At 40.5% G+C, this 17664-nt stretch overlaps 1 protein-coding gene and 1 non-coding gene across 4 annotated transcripts in view; one reads left to right on the forward strand and one right to left on the reverse strand.

Annotated features, from left to right (window-relative positions):
• Positions 1–15552, forward strand: part of TBC1D31 (TBC1 domain family member 31) — a 22274-nt gene extending 6722 nt beyond the window's left edge. For 2 of the 3 annotated variants that reach the window (XM_074145965.1, XM_074145966.1), the window contains exons 6-22: positions 46–205; positions 437–637; positions 1832–2008; positions 2812–2891; positions 2994–3140; positions 3392–3525; positions 4533–4666; positions 5256–5435; positions 6442–6674; positions 7286–7438; positions 8605–8740; positions 9678–9770; positions 11513–11653; positions 12714–12908; positions 13310–13460; positions 14366–14482; positions 15166–15552. In XM_074145965.1, the coding sequence (XP_074002066.1) occupies positions 46–205; positions 437–637; positions 1832–2008; positions 2812–2891; positions 2994–3140; positions 3392–3525; positions 4533–4666; positions 5256–5435; positions 6442–6674; positions 7286–7438; positions 8605–8740; positions 9678–9770; positions 11513–11653; positions 12714–12908; positions 13310–13460; positions 14366–14482; positions 15166–15311 (2578 nt within the window). In that variant the 3' untranslated portion in view covers positions 15312–15552. Of the gene's footprint in view, positions 1–45; positions 206–436; positions 638–1831; positions 2009–2811; positions 2892–2993; positions 3141–3391; positions 3526–4532; positions 4667–5255; positions 5436–6441; positions 6675–7285; positions 7439–8604; positions 8741–9677; positions 9771–11512; positions 11654–12713; positions 12909–13309; positions 13480–14363; positions 14483–15165 lie in introns of all 3 variants that reach the window. The other variant, XM_074145964.1, reaches the window with a different exon arrangement.
• Positions 15553–16832: 1280 nt separating this feature from the next.
• On the reverse strand, positions 16833–16905 carry TRNAM-CAU (transfer RNA methionine (anticodon CAU)). The gene has a single exon. It is a non-coding gene; the product is annotated as a tRNA-Met (tRNA).
• Positions 16906–17664: the final 759 nt, after the last annotated feature.

The raw sequence follows: 17664 nt of genomic DNA on the forward strand, positions 1-17664 counted from the left end.
AAATTATATTATTCTGATGGAAACTTTGCCTCATCTGTGATCCAGAGATGGCCGGATTTTTGTAGCTGGTGGAAAATCAAATCGTCTTCACTTATGGTGTTTAGAATCAAGAAAGTTGATACGAATAATCCAGATGCCTGCAAAAGTGCGAGCTGTCCGTCACCTGGAATTCCTCCCTGACACTTTTGATGGGGGCTCCAGTCAGGTCAGTTTTTTTACAAAGATGGGAGTATTTCGTTAATTGATTCAACACATACACTTTGAGGGCTTTTGAGGGAACACTGAGGATATGGGCCCATACCATACAAAAGGAAAGTTACTGTGCTAAATGTTTGCTCAATTGCTCTTTTAGCTTAACGGAATGTCATTGCTGCATTGGGTATTCCTCTTTGTTTTACATTGACAATATCAATTGATGAATCCTTTTAACTTACAGGTCCTTGGAGTGTTAAGTCAAGATAATATTATGAGATTTATAAATATAGAAACATGCAAACTTCTTTTTGACATTGGGAGTCACGAAGAGGGAATCAGCACAGCAGCAATTAGCCCAAATGGACGGTATATTGCATCAGTAATGGAAAATGGTAGCCTTAATTTATACAGTGTCCAAACTTTGACTCAAGAAGGAAATCAGGTAGAGTGTTTTAAATTTTTTGAAACAGCAGTAAATCCCATTAAGGTTGGTACTTGTCTACATAACTTTTGTATCACAGTAGACTTGTGTTGGCGTGACATATTTAGCACTACATATAAAGAAAAAGTGGTTTGTAGAGTTCCCTTTGTAGTTACTCCAGCCTGTCAGGTAAAATGATGCTTTTAAAGTATATATATTACTGTGTTTCTGGTGTTGGGAGGAGGGGAAGGTGGTATTTCTTTCTACAGCAATTTATATGGACTGATTTCTCTTTGTAATGATGTTTTAGGGAGATGGAAACAGCATAATTGTGCTGCTTCTGTTCCGTTTCCTATAGGAAATGTTTTGCAACTGATGCTGTCTTAAACTGCGGGCATGAATGGTGTTTTTGTTACTGTCATTTTGTTCTACTTACTGTGTTATTGGATACCAGCATCCATCATTATGGCACAATCATACTCTTAATCCTTCCTAAATAACAAACGTTCTAAATACCAGTTCTTATTTTATTAAAGTAATTTATTAATAAGAGACAGGTTTCTAAATCCAGAATTCCATATATCTTTAATCACACGTCTTTGAAGTAAACAGTAACCAGCTTCGGATAATGATGGAGTCGGAGCTGAGGAAGGATGTGGAAAGATGTCACACGTGCATTCCATTTGCACTTTTGCTGCCGGTTTGACATGAACTGGGATATCCACTTTGTTACTTGCTTTCACAATCTCCAACTTTGAATTAATACCTCCCTGGCACTGAATACTAATTAAAGGTTGTAAAGGTCTTTTGTATTCTTTTTAACTGGTGCCATAGAAATGCAAAATATTTAGTGACATTGAGAAACACACTAAAGTAAATAACCCAACATGATACGTGATACACATTTATACTATCCCAATTATATTTTAGTGTTTGCTAAACAAGGAAATAACATGGTGTTCGAGTTGGTTTGGAAGCTACATAAACCTTCTCACAGTCTTTCTAGTTTATTACGGCAATTTTATTCACTGGCATACTGATTCAGGAGTATACAGTCCATATATATTTATTTATGGTATAAATGTGTCTCTGTTCTTCTCAATATGGCCATCAAGCTCAAGAATATGGCATATAAAATAGAGCAAACATCAAATTACAGTGTTATTTAATCTGTTTTACAAGACGTTAACTAAGTTATTTTCACTTTAATATTAGCCTCCACCACCCACGTTCAAAGTAGTAGAAGATCAGTCCAAGTGTCCGTCAGAGGCAAACAAACTGACAATGCGAGTGACGTCAGGAAGGTCAGAGCGGCCTTGGAAATCCAAAGGAAGCAAAATTCAAAGCAGATTGCTAAAACTGCAAGTGAACACATCACCTGAAAATAAAGAGGTAGGAAGAAGTTGCAAATATTTTGTGCTCCAGTTTGCAGTGTTTACATTTCTTTGCAAACAAACATTTAGCCACGTACTTCAAAGAATAAGTTCAGACACTGAGTCACTTGGATGTTCGTGCAGAGAAGGGATTGAGGGAGTTCTAGTAACATTTCCACTCTCTCTGCTTAGCCCGTGCTCCTGTATTGTGTGACACAGCCGGAGCTGCCTCCGGTTGGCTTGGGGTACCTCTGAAGTTGTTCAAGCAACTTGTGACACATTTGGATATTTGCTAGATCTGATCTGCTTCCCTGCTGGTGCTTCTAAAATATCTGTCTAGAAGCCATTTCATTTTTTATTAATTATTTAGAAGATGCGTTACTGTTAGATCTATTTTCCTTCTGTCATTGCTGTGCCATCTTCCCTCTCTGTCTCCCATCTTATGTATATATATTCTCTCATATATATATACACATATCTATATATATATATCCTCCCGTAACATTCATCACAATATGATCTATGTCAATATTCTTTATGATTTGGCTATATCATTTAATTATATATAGTTTAGTCCGTTAGGGTCAGATTTGCTTCTGACTGAAATCAATGGCAGCTATTCTTTGAGTTCAGTAGCAGATGAATAGTCTTTTTGTTGTTGAAATACTCAGGATTATGTACAGATAGCAGTACACGTTATTTTATTTTTTTTAATATTATGTTAGGAACTTCAGTATTTAGCTACTATCATTAATTAGAGTGCAAGGAAAGACATTATGAAAGATAAATCCTTACATTTATTGTTGATTTCCTATTTTGTAGAATGAATTGCCAGGTGGATTAAACAAGAAACGTCTGCGGGCCTTATTGAAAGGATTTGGAGAATATCCAGCAAAGTACAGGTAGGTTTGTGAGCATGTTCATGCTTGCACAAAATAAAATTGCTTGTGTTTACTGGCCTATGAAAGAGAAGTTGCCTGACTAAGTCTGCATTTTAATTGCAGGATGTTTGTTTGGCGTTCCTTATTACAACTTCCTGAAAACTACTTAGCATTCAGTAGCCTAATAGATAAGGGTACCCACAGTGCTTTTGTGAATATTCAAAATGAGTATCCCATCAAAAGTCAGAAACTGCTGAGAGTTTTACAGAGGTAAAAGATATATTTATATTTATTTAAATAGTATAGATTTTTATTTTCATACAGTGATCTGAAATGTATCCAATAGCTGGAAACAGCTGTAAGGAAAACTCTAAAATGAAATAGTAGTGCCCTCATGCAATTTTGTTTTTATAATTCATATAATTCTGTATATATCTTGATGTTTTGTGGTTCTAAAATGCATATTATATTTTTGTTTGGTTTTTGATCGATGTTTTCTACACCTTTGCCTTTGCGCACAGGACCTTATCTGCTCTAGCTCACTGGTCTGCTATCTTTGCTGAGACGCCTTATATTCCTTTGCTAGCGTTCCCATTTGTAAAATTATTCCAGAACAACCAGCTGATCTGCTTTGAAGTTGTTGCTACAGTAGTAGGTAAGCAATGATTTTAAAAACTCAAATATGCTGCAACGTGTTTAAGCTTTCCCAGGCAAAAGAGCTTTTCCTGATGAAATGAATGAGGTATTTCCTAAGACGTCACCAGGCTCTCTTCTAAAGGTGTTGCCAGGAATTAATACGTAGCAACTGTATGCTTAAAACAAAAACCTGCTTGTAAATAAAAACAGGATATTAGACTTTCTTTTGCAGTGTTTCTAGCAAAACATTAGCAGTTTATCAGTATTTTTAAAGTCTAATCAGTAAAACCAAATGCATCTACCATAATTATACCATAATAACTAAAATCTCTGAGACATGGGAGAAGTAGTTACACACACCCACCCCACCCCCTCACCCACTCCCAGTTAAAAGGGAATGGTCTTTTTTAAAGTTTTACTGTGTTTCGTTGTCCTAAGCATGTGGTAACTCAAAATTAGACATTTGGCTGAAAGCTGGCTATGGCTGTTTTCTGAAGAAACATTCTAAATTAAAGTGCTTTACACTTAAATTAGTTGTTGCAGCTGCTGCTAAGTCTGCAGAAGATATGTGCTGCCAAGCATACATACCCACTTTGCAAACACATGCTGGTAGTGAATAAGTATCCAAGTTTACAGAAATTATTCTTAGTATGTTAAAAATTACTTGATCCAGGCTGTAGTTTCATGAGACAGAAACACCGGTTTAAGTATTCCCATCTGCCTTCAACCACTTAGTCCCACAGCACACAGACTTTTTTACATTTTACTTTTGAGCCAGATTAGTTCCCCAGCCTGGTTCACAGTGTACTGACACAAACGCTCATGCCAGTGCAGCTGGAGGAGCAGTGTGCTGTGGGAATGGTTTAGCAATAAATACTAGGAAAGAGGAGAGATGGGAATATCCTAAATAGGGTTTGCTGCTAAAACTACCTCTTAAACATACCCTTTATAACCAAACCTTAAGGTTGTCAAGAGTCTGTCACTGTGGATTACAGCGGATTGTGTTGGGTTTTTTTTCTTTTGCAGTTAATCTTTGTCAGCACTGGTTTGAGTATTTTCCCAATCCTCCAGTTAATGTCCTTAGTATGATGGAAAATGTTTTGGCACACCATGACAAAGAACTACTTCAGCATTTAATAAAACACAGTGTGACTGCACAGGTAATATCCTAGCCAACTTTTGTATATAAAACGTCACTGCAGTGAATGATAGTGCAGTATTCTTTTATCTTGACATGATATAACTCTTTTTTGAGGGAGTTTTCATTAAATAACAGTGAATGGTATGGGAGTGTAAAGAATATGTCATTGCTTTTCTGCAGCTTTTCCTTTTCCATGGTCATAAATCTCACATGCATGCTATTGTCGTTCTTAGAAGCCCTTTGCTTTCAAGTCCACATTGCTTGACAATCTACTCATCAAATTATAAATGTGCTTTTTTATTTGTTTTTTAAAGTGGACATAGATGTGATGAATTAATTTTGTAATCCCTGTTTATTGTTAGGGATGATTTTAGCTTCACAAATCTAAACGGAAGAAATAAGAAATTTATATATAATCAGCCCATATTAATTTTGAATGTTTATAGTAGGTGATAAAACTTGTCTTCAGATATTCTGGTTTAGTTCCTGTTTCTTTCATAAATCAATAGATTCTTGGTATAAGGCAAGAAAAATTCATATTATTTCTTTAAAAGGAATGGTAAAATTGTACTAATGGATTATTTTGTTAATTTTCCCAAATAATATAGGTTTATGCTTGGCCTCTTCTAGAAACACTGTTCTCTGAGGTTCTAACAAGAGAAGAATGGCTGAAAGTCTTTGACAACATCTTCTCCAACCATCCTTCGTACTTCCTGATGATTGTTGTTGCCTATATTATATGTTCCAGAGCTCCCTTGCTTCACTGTGATCAAAAAGCAGATTTTGAGGTAAACATTTTCATATTTAAGTCAGTCATATGAAAGTGTACCTACAGAGATCTAAAACATTACATCTGTTGTTACTGAGGTTAGAAGATGTTTCATTTCTACATTACTATATTATTACATGTTTCTGAAAAACGTCATCTACTACCTGACAAATATACAATAAAGGAGTACAATATTGAGCAATTTTCTGCAATTTCATGCAACAAGATCTTTAAAAGCTTTCATAAGCTTTCTAATGCCACTAGAAGCCATTATGTAAATGCCAATAGTTCATCAACCACAAAATAATTCTGCCTCGTTTTGGGGGATCTAATATGGACTTGTGCCAGCGGAGACAAGAAACAGTCATTCTGTCATGTTGTTTCATTATTTGCAAAGTTTGGCAGTATTATTTAGCATTCTCTGAAGCTAAATGAAAATGTTTCCCTATGTTTAGCCTTCCATGGGAGGAGGAGGATTTTTCACAGGAAAATCTCTCTTTAGGCGAACAAAGAGTTCCACCTTGAAAATGTGCTTGTGAGCAATTAGTTTGACAGGCATGAAACAGGCAACATTATTGCTACATTTAATAATAACCAGTTTAAAGATTTTCTTGGTGAATAAGATCTTTGACAGGAAGAACTTCCTGTCAAGAAGAGGAAGAGGAACTTCCAAGCTTCATGTTTGAACAGCAGAAGTTGAGGGAGGTTTATCCAGTGGTAGGAGTGTCTGTGCGGGCAGCCGGACACTCGAGTTCACACCTAACTTTCCAGATCCCTTATGCAACTTTCCTGCATTTGAAGAGGAAAAAAAAGAACCAAAGCATACTTTTACAACTTGAAGAGGTTTGGGTCAAGTCATTTGAGCCAGTGATATTTTAGTAATTGGTAGGGCTAACTTAATAATCCCTTTTTAAATCAATTTTTGGAATATAGATTTTGCTAATTTACCTAATTATTCCCAAATAAGTTTATTAAAAACTTGCTTAATCTTTTGTAGAATGTAAATGGAAGTATGTCTCTTACAGTATTTCTTTCATCATCGTAACAACCTGGACATTAACGTTGTGATTAAGGAAGCTTATCATCTTACGGAGACTACGCCACTAGATATCCATCCGCAGCGTATGCTTGATGACTTCGTACCACTTACAAAAGGACAGTACCCTGTATTTAATAAGTATCCCAAGTTCATTGTGAATTACCAAACTCAGGAACGGGAGAGGATCAGACAGGATGAAATTGAATACTTAAGAGAGAGGTATTAATGGGAAAGTTGAAGACATTATCAGACTGGGAGGGACAGGGGGACACAATTGCCTTCTTCTATTGTAATGTGTATGCTTGAGAAGAGAGACAAATAAGAAAATTCAGGAAGGTGACTTTAAATAGATGCTAAAGGTTATGAGTTACTTGGTTTGACACATTTTTAAGTTAAACCAGTATTCTTTTCTTAAGCAATAGATGTTTGTTAATTCACAGAAAATATTGGGCATCAAGTCTTCAGACTTGAAAGTCAGAGCCTAAATCTCCATTGACCTTGTTGTGTCCAACTTTGTGAAGGGCCAGGAGTTCGTAGCTTGCTATTGAAATCAGTGGGTGCTGTGATGCCAAGGCACCTTTAGAAACTAGTCTTTGCTAAGAATGTGAGGAAGAAGATATCTGCACTCATCTGAAATGCCCAGTTGTCTGTAACAGTCAGTATTGTAACCCTTCCTCATGTACTTTATCAGCACACAAAGGGGATGCCATACTCCTTCATGACATCTCATTTCAGCAGTTCTTTGCTAGTACAGTCATCAGTTTCTAAGTAATCAAGCAATTTCTTGATACTTGGCTTGAATTATTAACGTGTGATCTCCTTCCATTTAGACAATTAGCGCATGAATTAGAAGCTAAAGCACAGCAGCAGAAAGCAGAAGATGAAGCCTGGTATCGAAAGCAGGAATTACTTCGAGAAGCTGAAGAACAGAGGCGAAAAATGCTACTGGAAGAGGAAGAGAAGCTGGTGGAACAGAGGCAGAGGTATTATAATATAAGAAGCATTAGGGGCCTGGCTACTGTAGCCTGCTATTACATTTTTAACCATGAGTAAAGGAGAAATAGCCACTAATTTGTATAAATTGTAATGTGGGAAAACAGTGTGGTCTGGTGGGTCAGATTTTGGTGTGCAAATGAAGTGATCTGGGTTGTATTACTGCTTTGCCCGAGGGAATACAGCAGATTAGACGCCAAGTCACCTCATATTTTTGTCTTAACTCCCAGCTTTTTGTCTGGTCTCTTGGGGTTTTGAATGCTCTTAAGTAGTCAATTGCTGTGTGTTTGCACACTGAGGCTTCAGACTTGCGCTGTGGGCAGCCTCACTGCAAATACAAGAGTCACTTCTAGTGTCAGTGACTGTACACATTCTTGTCTTTCTAGTGGGTTTAGAAAAAAGACTGCTTTATATATTAGTTGCTGAGCAAAGGGTTGTGATAGCACTGAAGCTGAACTGTTAGTTTGTACATCTTGCAGTTGTGAAGGTTTAAGAGAATTTCAACATCTACATAATTTTTTAGATCAATTGCAAGTAATCTTAGAATCACTTAGGTTGGAAGAGATCCTTCAGATCATCAAGTCCAACTGTTAACCTCACACTACGAAGTCCACCACTAAACCATGTCCCAAAGTGGCATGTCTACAGGCACTTCTATTCGACCTCTGTAGCCTACGGAGTAAGGGGCTTTTTTTTTTTTTTTTTTAAATAAAGAGGGCAGTGAGCCTTTCTTTGCAAACTAATTCTTGAGTTTGTGGTTTTGTTCGTTGAAAGAGTTTGATATTTTCCAAATAAACTTAGGCCTAACTTTGTGCAGAAAGAAGTACCAGGTCAGTGGCAATTATTCTAAGGAATACTTTCCAGTTCTGGACCATTGCAGTAGTAAACTAGTGCTTATTAAAGTAGAACTGAAACAGAGCACAGGACTTCAAAGCTTAATTGGGGGCATTGCCATTAGAGGATGTCTGGGAATTTAATTTTGTCTCATAAATGAAAACTGGGCAATTTACAAGTATGAAAGCAACTGCCCTAAGCTTTATAAATTAGAGATTAGCTCATAGTAACTAATGGATAACTGCAGTGTGAGTTTGTGCTCATTGGTACTGACCTCTTATATATACAAGTTCCCTTGTTTCTGTTTGGTTTGGCTTTGAAGACTAGCTGCTGTGAAAAGAGAATTGAAAGTAAAGGAACTACAATTTCTAGATGCTTCGAGAAGGCGTTTTCTGAAATACCAGCAAGATCAGCGTCAAATGGAACTGAAACGTCTGGATGACGAAATTGCAAGAAAGGTTGAGTGTTGCTCAAGCGGTTATTTTCTTGAAGGTTTATTAGTGAAAATAAACAAGGAAAAAAAGCATAACTAAAATTTCAGTTGATGTACTGTGTGTGATTTGTGAGCCCAGAGGTGTATTTAGCATGAGATGGACTGCTTTAAGTGGTAAATGCATAATTTAACAGTTTTATTTGGCACTTAATATGTTCCAGTGGCTTGCTTTAACTGGCAAAATTCCTGAGAAAAGCCAGATTCATCTGTATATTGGCAGTGTTGAAAAATGTAACGAGCTCCTTAAAGGACTAGTGAATTCTCAGCTGTCTGTGGACTATATGTCCAGATTGCAAATTAACTCTGCCATTGATTGAGAGGCTCCGCAGTGGCCTCTGGCCAGGCCTGGCTCTGCTCCCGTGTTACTGGTTGGAGCACTGTGGCCTGCAGATGCTGAGAATGGAAGCTTTGGAACCTCATGGGCACAAATTGAGTCTTTGCAGGGCCATTCCTCGTGTCTCAGCACCACCCTTTGCAGAGCGCGGTGCAGCTGCAGGTTTGTTTCCGCAGGCAGGGCACCGTGAGATTCATCAGCTCAAGCTCAGCACAGGTTCTGCCTTATCTCTGTACTGTCCTCTGCAACCTTCTGGGTTCAGAGACTCCTTACTCGATTCGCAGATGCAGCTGGCAGGTTATTAGCACTAGATCAAGCCTGACATTTCCCTAACACGCTTGGCTGGATGCAAAACTACTCCTGTGCCTCTTCTCCACCTTGCCCTGTACTTTTGATATGCAAATACTTTCCATTGTTCATGGTATACAGAAAGTTAACCAGTTAAAAAGTTAACAGGTTAACATTTGGAAGTAGGGTGTGGTTTGGGGTTTTGGACATTCTTCTTGATATTGGTGTTTTAAGGGAGAATTTCTCCTTTACTGTATTTTCATGTGTTTCTCTTCTCAAGGCATCCATGAGAGAACAGGAAACAGCTGCTGCTATTCAAGATGTTGAAGTACGACGGATGGAACTTGAATCACAAAGACAGATTTTTGAACAGGTAATTATTAGGGAATCATACAGATGTTTATATTTAATAGTTCTTCCTTTGCAGTTCTCAGATTCGGTTGTGTTCATTAAACCAGACTTGTGAGGAAAAAGGGGGTCTTTTTTTTTTTTCCTTTTTCTCTCTGGTACCTTTTTTAGAATAAACCCTCTGTTAATAAATGCATTAGTAGAACTCACTATTATGTATTTTTTTCTGGGAGAAAAAACCCATATTCTCCCCATTTTATTCTTCTCCTGTGCAGAGGTTTGATTTGGTTGCTGCAGGGTTTAGCTGTGGGCTCAGCTGGTTGAGAGAAGTGAGGAACATGTAAATAAGAAATAAGTCTATAACAATATGTTCCTCATCCCAGAAACTCCCACCTTTTCATCTGTGGTATCCAGATATATCTGCATTTTCTGGAGAGAACAGAATAGCAGATTGATGTAGTTAATGAAAAAATGTCTAATTGCCAAGAACATCACCAAGCAAAAAGGAATGGATGGTTCGTGGGGAATGTGCAGTTCTTTTCTCAAATGACTGACATAATTCGGAAAGATCACTATTCAGTAATAAAGGGGTTTAATCAATAATACCATTTAAAGTTAAACATGAGTTAATTACTGAAAAGCGAGGCTGCCAATGGAAGGCTTTAGTAATGTCCACTTGGTTAGAAATAGTAAGTTAAGTGTTTAGAAATGAAAGCTACATGTGCCTGTCTTGTATACCTGCAGATCCGATGGAGTGCAAGCAGAAGTGGGCATCCAGAGAGCTAACCCTTATTTTGAAGCATATGTCTGCTTGTATTTGGCTTTATAAAGCTTTTGGCCATGGACTTTTTATAACCCATGCGGAGCATAACTGGGCTAAATTTCTTTTAGCATTCATTTATTAAATACACAGCCAGCTGTATTGTGGCTACATAACACAAACCAGGCTAAGCTCATTTGTGTTCCAGTACACGTAAAGTCAGCTGTTTAAGGGAACTAATTCTACAGTGATCATCAATTTAGGTTAGAAAGGTAGCAATTATTTAACTAACTGAGGACATAGGTCTGCCCACAGGAGTCTGCATAGACAGGATTTGCCTGCGTGTACCCTGAACTGACTGTTCTACTGCCGTCAGCGAGGGGCTATGTTCAAGCTTAGAAGGCTGTGAATATTAACTTTGCTTCAGTGCCCTGCTGACACAGCTCAGTGGATGCCTGCAGGCCTAGGAGGGGGCTATGTCTTCTCCAGAAAACTGTGTGCCCTGATGAATGTGAAGAAAAGGTGGTGAGAGTTAAAATTCTATTTCTAGATCTACTGCTGATCCGTACTACTTTGGCAAATCATCTCTGTATTCAAGCTGCAGATGTGTTTATTATAAGTCCCTGTACTGTGGAACGTGATTTGTATTTGTGAAATGTTTTGAGGTTTTGGCTGAAATGTGCCATAAAAGTGCAGAATATTTTCATGATGTATCTAATTCGTTTAAGTTGGAATTCTGCTTTTATAATCCACTGTAACCCAGGGAATGGAATTACATCAGTATCAACCTGCTGGACCACTGTGATGACTCAGGCTTAGTGTAATTCCAAGTGGATGAAACAGCAGGGACTATCACTTTCTTGGACAGTGATGATATGTAGTGGGATGAGATGTGTGGATATATTCAAATACGATTTTAATGAAATTTTAATAAATGTTAAAGAGACAGAATTACAAATGTGGGTTAGTAGCTTAGCAACAATAATTTATGTTGGTGCATTTGGCAGCATCTAATCAAAGATCAAGAGGCAGTTACAAAGGAAATGAAAGAAGAGGTGGATGCTCGTCTAAGAAAGGTGGATCTAGAAGATCATCTTGTTCAGAGATGGATGGAAATAGATAGAGAAGAAAAGCAGAAAGCTCAGATGGTAAGGTGATTGGATCTTAACATGTATTTTGGGGAGTTAGTATGCTAACTAGTACAAGTAGTACTAGTTACTAATAGTACAAGTAGTACTAGTTAATAGTATTTTAATTGCATAAAGTAGTTCAAGTTAATATGAAAATATTTTCTAAAGAAACCTAATTTCTAGATATCTATATGAATAGATTATGACGGTATGTTTAAAGTTTTGAGGCTTTCAAAAGTCTGACTGAAGCATCCAAACAGCTCTATGATACTGAAATGCTCTGGGCCTGCCATGAATATTAATTTTTCTCTACTTCTCGGAAGTCAGAAGGCATATAAGACTCAAAAGTGCTTTTCAGAGTAAGTCATCCTCCTGTTAAGGAACATGTTTTATTTGTAACCATAATAAAACAAAAGTAAACCTCAAAGGAACTTTCAGTTGGTAGTACTTGGCAGGAAATTTGGCTGTAGAAGCTGTCTTCTAGATCACAGTAATGAATGTGTGTAGCTTGACATTAGGAATTGTTCAGATTTTCAAGCTCAGAACTTGTAACTGCACAGTTGGAAAAATAGTTGCAGCTAACCCACTGCCCATATGCTTGGCATCTGCATTTATATTTTGTCTAGAAATAAACATATGGGTCTGAATTTTTGTAAACAGCCTCCAATTTTTGGAAGCAGATGGATGTGGGTGGAAGTATTGGCATCCAGGTATCAATCTTATGTTAATGGCACCTGTAAATCATATTAAATCCATGCCAGGAAAGCAAAATCCCCAAAATCATGGAGAGAATCGATGCCTTATTCCAAAATATTACAAAAAAAACAAAACCACAAAACAAAAAAGACCCTCGGTAAGAGAAAGAACAAGAAGGATGAAGAGGAAGCAGAAGAAAGCCCTGATAGATGAGAGAACCTGCTGTAATGAATGGAGGAGGGCACTGCAGGTGCAGTCTCCCAGCAGGGACATCTAACAGGGGTACGGGAGAACACTTGAATTGATCTTACCTTATCTGTGTGTAAGGCTGTGTACTTGAAATAGAGTAAGTGGATTCCTGGTAAGAACGATGTTTCGTTAGGTGGCTGAGGAAAATTTAGCCAAAGCAGAGCAGAAACGCCTTGACAGCAACTGGAGGTTGCAAGCGTTGCATAAACTGAAAGGTGGTGACCAGGCCCGTGAGAAGCGTTACGAAGAGATCGCCAAGCTCCTGCATGACAACAGGGTGAAAGAGGCTGAGCTGCTGAAGGCCATGAGGGAAGCAGAAGAAAAAAAGGTATATTTCTTTTTCTAGGTGGGACTAACACGAATGTAACTGTCTTTTGCCCACAACATGGTAGAGCATAAAACTGAACGGTATTGAAGAAATATTTTGTTAGGAATCTCCTGTTTTGACTGGAAGTTTCTGGAAGCACTAGAGGCTGAGGATGGTTTAGGCTTAGGAAAGCATATTCCTAATTCTCTAAGTTCCTCTCTTTTTTTCCGCTGACCCAAGATTTTTACCTTTCTCCAGGTGTTTGAATGAGAAATTTTTCAAAAAGACCCATTCACTCAGTTTAATAACATATATTTTGATTTTAGGGTGAAGTGTAATCTGTAATAATCCAGATGGTTTTACTTGTTGCTTTTTCCTTGCAACACATCTGTTGAAGACACATTAATATCTCTGTTGCACAGTGGGAAGAAGTTATACAGAAAAAAGCTCAACTGGAAGCAGAGGAGAAGGCTGCGGCTGCTGCAGACGAACACAGGAAGCAGTTTTTAGAGGACAAAATGAATGACGCATTTGAGTTGGCTGAAAAGCTGCAAAGAGAAGATGGCTATTTTGGTGAGCATGTAGATGATGCATTTCTCCTGTGGGGATGTTGGCATGAAGCATTCAGCAACTGAATACAAACTAAATGTCCAATATTTGGGATAAACTTACACTTAACTCCTGTACATAAGTACTTTTTGGCAGTATTCTTTCATGAAACCAATATATCAGCCAGACTTGGACAGGAATCTCAGTTTGATATCAATCAGATGTGGCAATATAAACGGCATTATTGGTAGGAGCACAGGTTTAGATCAGCTTAAACCAATTGTAGAATCACTTCCCTTAAAAATCTTCTGTCAACATAAAGAACAGCAAACTCACTGCTAGGAAGTGACTGTGCCAAGTGGTTGTTCACAGGAAAAAAAACATTTCTGGGCTTCCACAACTGGCCAGTACATCCTTCTCAAATGCTGGGTTTGTATGTTTTTGCAGATATTTCTCCTATTCCCCCATCTCTGCAAGGGTCACATGGGATTAGTGTTAAGATTAGGTGATTAGTATTGCTTTGGGCGAACTTTTTCAGACTTTGCCCTTATTTACCTAATGTTTTTAATATGGAGTAATTTGTAACTGCAAATTATTAAAATGGGTGTCTCCTTCTAAAACTGCAAGTACGAGTAGCCATATTCCACATGATCTTAGTGGCCCATTTGTCAGAAGATTAATTATACAGGAAGAAACAGCCCATATGGAGCTGTAATTTCTTAAAATGAAACGCAGTGATGCATAGCTTTGACCCACAGAGTAGAAACATTGACTTCTCATTCTGAGCAAATTGTACTTGCCATTAGCTGGAGTGAGTGATTGTTCCAGTTTCGCTTCCTGGAGAAAAACTGTTTCACCTCAAGCTAGAAAAATTCACTAGAAATTTAAACACTTAATTTACAAAGAATCCTTCTCGCCGTTTCCCACAGAGAGACTGCGTGATTTAAAGGCTGGATGTGCAGAGAGAGGGGCAGAACTTCAGCAGGTGCCATGGTCTGGAAACATCTGTCTGAATGGTTTTTCTCCATCGGAGTCATCGTCACACGGTAAGTTTCGAAGTTAGGGCCCTCCTTTGTTCCACATTTAATTTCAGAAGCGTTACTGGAACACCTTGTTCTGCCATTGAGTCATTATTAGTTGCGTAGGTGTTTAGTGGATAGTAAAACAGTTTATTGCTGTATTCTATTTCACACCTGAAAAAAAATGTCTTCGCTACCAGGAGCAGCACAGGTAGGAAGTGCCTGAAGTGTGTCCTGTTAAACCTCAGCCAGGTTTAATCCCATTCTGACCTGATCATTTTACCTAGGCTTCTTCTGTCTTCAGAGTTATGTATGATTTGGGGATGTTGAGAAGATGTAGAACTGTCTTTCATCAAAATCTTACTGAGAGTTATAGTCAGGAATTAGTCTGGAATCATTTCCTCTAGGCTATCTTAGCCACTATGGCCAGTGAAGCACAATTTAAAATCACATGTATCTTTTGTACAAAACTCTGCACACGCAATGGGAAACATGTATCTATGGACCTGCCACAGCGACCCATCAGCATCTGACCCTTTTGTAACAAAACATGGGCACTGCTTCCAAATAACGTGCTTCTACAGCTCTCAGGGCTGTCTCGTATCCAGCGGTACTAATAATGTCAGAGGTATCTGCTCTCCCATAACCATTCGTAGCATTTATGGAAAGCCCTTAGTTGCAATATTAAGTCTGAGTTTCTTGTGCATAAGTGTCTTTAGAGAGAAGAGGAGAAGAGCTGGCGAGCCAGGAGCGGGAGCTGCTGGCAGAAGTCAGGCGGCTCAGACAAAAGCTGGCCTCGCAGGCTCGGAGTAGGCATTCTCCAACTCGGTTCCCAGCTACCAAGTGGACACCTTGAGATGGTTTGCTCTGGGCCTCAGCTGTGCTCTCAAATTATTAATCAGTGAAACCCTAAATATGTACAGTGTGATTAAGGACTAATCATGGATTGTTTATTTTAAAGGTCTTTGGAAATATTTTTATATAAAAATAAAATGCTAGCTAGAAAAATGTGTGTTGTTTGTAACCTTCTAATTGGTTTCTTGGTAACTATAATGCTATTTTTACTTCCAAAATAAACTCACTTTTTACCATGAAGTTATTACACTTGCAGTATTTGTATACTTTATTTGTTCTGGTGGATGCTGTGACTTGAAGAAACAAACTACTGTTAAAATGTTGGGCTTGTGAATGATACGTGAGTGAATTCTACAAGTTACAGCAGTTACAGCAGGGAAGTTTGCAATTAGTGAAAAAACTCCTTTCCGTTGAGAGCCAAAAGCTGAAAGCACGGCCCAGAGAGGCTGTGGAGCCCCCGTTGCTGGAGGTACACATCATTGTGAGACAATTTCATGGGAAAGACTGCGTTTCGTGCTGCTAGGCTGGTTTTCACTGGCCACTGTTTCTAACCTGAGAGTAGAACATTATGGGGTGTTACAGTAAGAAAGAATGGGGCAAAGTAAGATAAAGTGACTCCTTCATAATTGCTACTCAGGCTGCTGATACAGGGGTAGACTGGGCTGGGTAAAAAGCATGAGGACCTGGAAGGTGATTTGTTCCGCCCGGGGTGGCAGTGTCACAGTGGGACTGCTGGTGGTGCCCTGTGGGTGCACTCTGTCACCTGGGGTGAGAGCAGCCTCCCCGCTTCTCCTGAAACTGCACGCAGACCTACACGCGCAGAGGCACTCGGTTATTCCTGCGCTGGCATCCTCCGTGGCTGGAACTGGGAACAGTCACAACCGGGATCCATGGAAATCTCACGGCAGAGCTCAGCAGAGCACGGGGAAGAGACATTGTTCCTTTCCGAAAAGGGTTAAAACGCATCGAGCCAAGCTCATCTTTGGGAAACGGGAGTCACCGATGAGAAAATTGCCTTTTTTCTTGATGGCTGTCTTGGGGTTTACGTCTGATTATTTCTGTATTTAAAGGAAAAAAAAATGAACCCACAAAGCTTTTGGGCAGCACCCTGGGCCGTATGTGCGCGCGCTTATGGTTGTTAAAGACGTTAGAGCTGTGAAGGCACAAACCCGAGCGCTCCGTCCCCGCTGCGGGAGCGGGACCCATCGCCCCATTCCCAACGCTGGAAGGGGTTTGCAGGCGGCCGGGACGCAGAAAACCCTCTGCCAAAGTGCGGGTTTGGACAACAAACGGTGCGGGAATTATTTCCGTGAGCCCGCAACCAGGACACACGGGGGCTTGCCCACGGACCCACAATCTCCATAAATCACGACAGCAACAAGAAAGCCCAGGGGTGACAGCGCCGTTTTGTCGCGGCTAGACGCGCGGGGGAGGCAGCCGGAGAGACCGTGCGGACCCCGGAGCGGCCGGGAAGGGCTCATCCCGCCGCCCCCTAGGGAGAAAGAAAAGAGTTGCCCGCCTTTGCCCCGTGTGAGGATCGAACTCACGACCTTCAGATTATGAGACTGACGCGCTACCTACTGCGCTAACGAGGCGGCTGTAAGCACCTTTCCCGCGCTGGCTCTCGAGGCAACGCCCTGACCCGGCGGCCTCCCGCCCCGTCAGCGCCGCCGAGGGCCCGGCCGCCGCCTCAGCCCGGGCCCCGGGAGGACGAGAGACCGGAGGAACGGCCCGGCACGGCCCTTCCTCCGGCTGCTCCAGCGGGCTCCGTGCCCGAGGACCCTGCAGTGACCGCCTGGGGCCTCGCGGTGACCATGTGGGACCCCCCCCCAGTGACCGAATGGAGCCCTGTGGAGACGGTGTGGGGCTTTGTGGTGACTGTGGAGCTCCAGGGTGACCGTGTGGGTCCTGAGGATGACGGTGTGATATCCCGTGGTGGCCGTGTGGGACCCCAGGGTGACAACGGGGCGTTCCCTGGGGTGACAGTGTGAGTCCCCATGGTGACAACCTTGAGCGGCCTGCATGGGGCCCTGCTATGACCATGTGGGGACCGGGGGGACTGTGTGGGACACTGAGGTGACCATGTGGCACACCGGGTAACCGTGTGGGAGCCAAGGTGACAGCACTGGCCCTGGCTGGGGTGGGGGGGGTGACAGCTCTGCTGGGCACAGGGAGGCCCTGATCAGCGTTGAGAGGGCGCGATCTTGCACGCCAGGTTAATTAGGCAGCATCATTTTCAGCATAATTGCGCAGAACAGGTCAGTAGATAATTAGTGACTTTTGGCCGCGTCTGACAGCTGCGGGCGGATGTTGGGGGCGGGGGGAGGGACGGGATAGTTTTTAAAATCACACCA

Source organism: Numenius arquata, chromosome 3 (genome assembly GCF_964106895.1).
Source record: "Numenius arquata chromosome 3, bNumArq3.hap1.1, whole genome shotgun sequence".
NCBI classification, from domain to species: Eukaryota; Metazoa; Chordata; class Aves; order Charadriiformes; family Scolopacidae; genus Numenius; species Numenius arquata.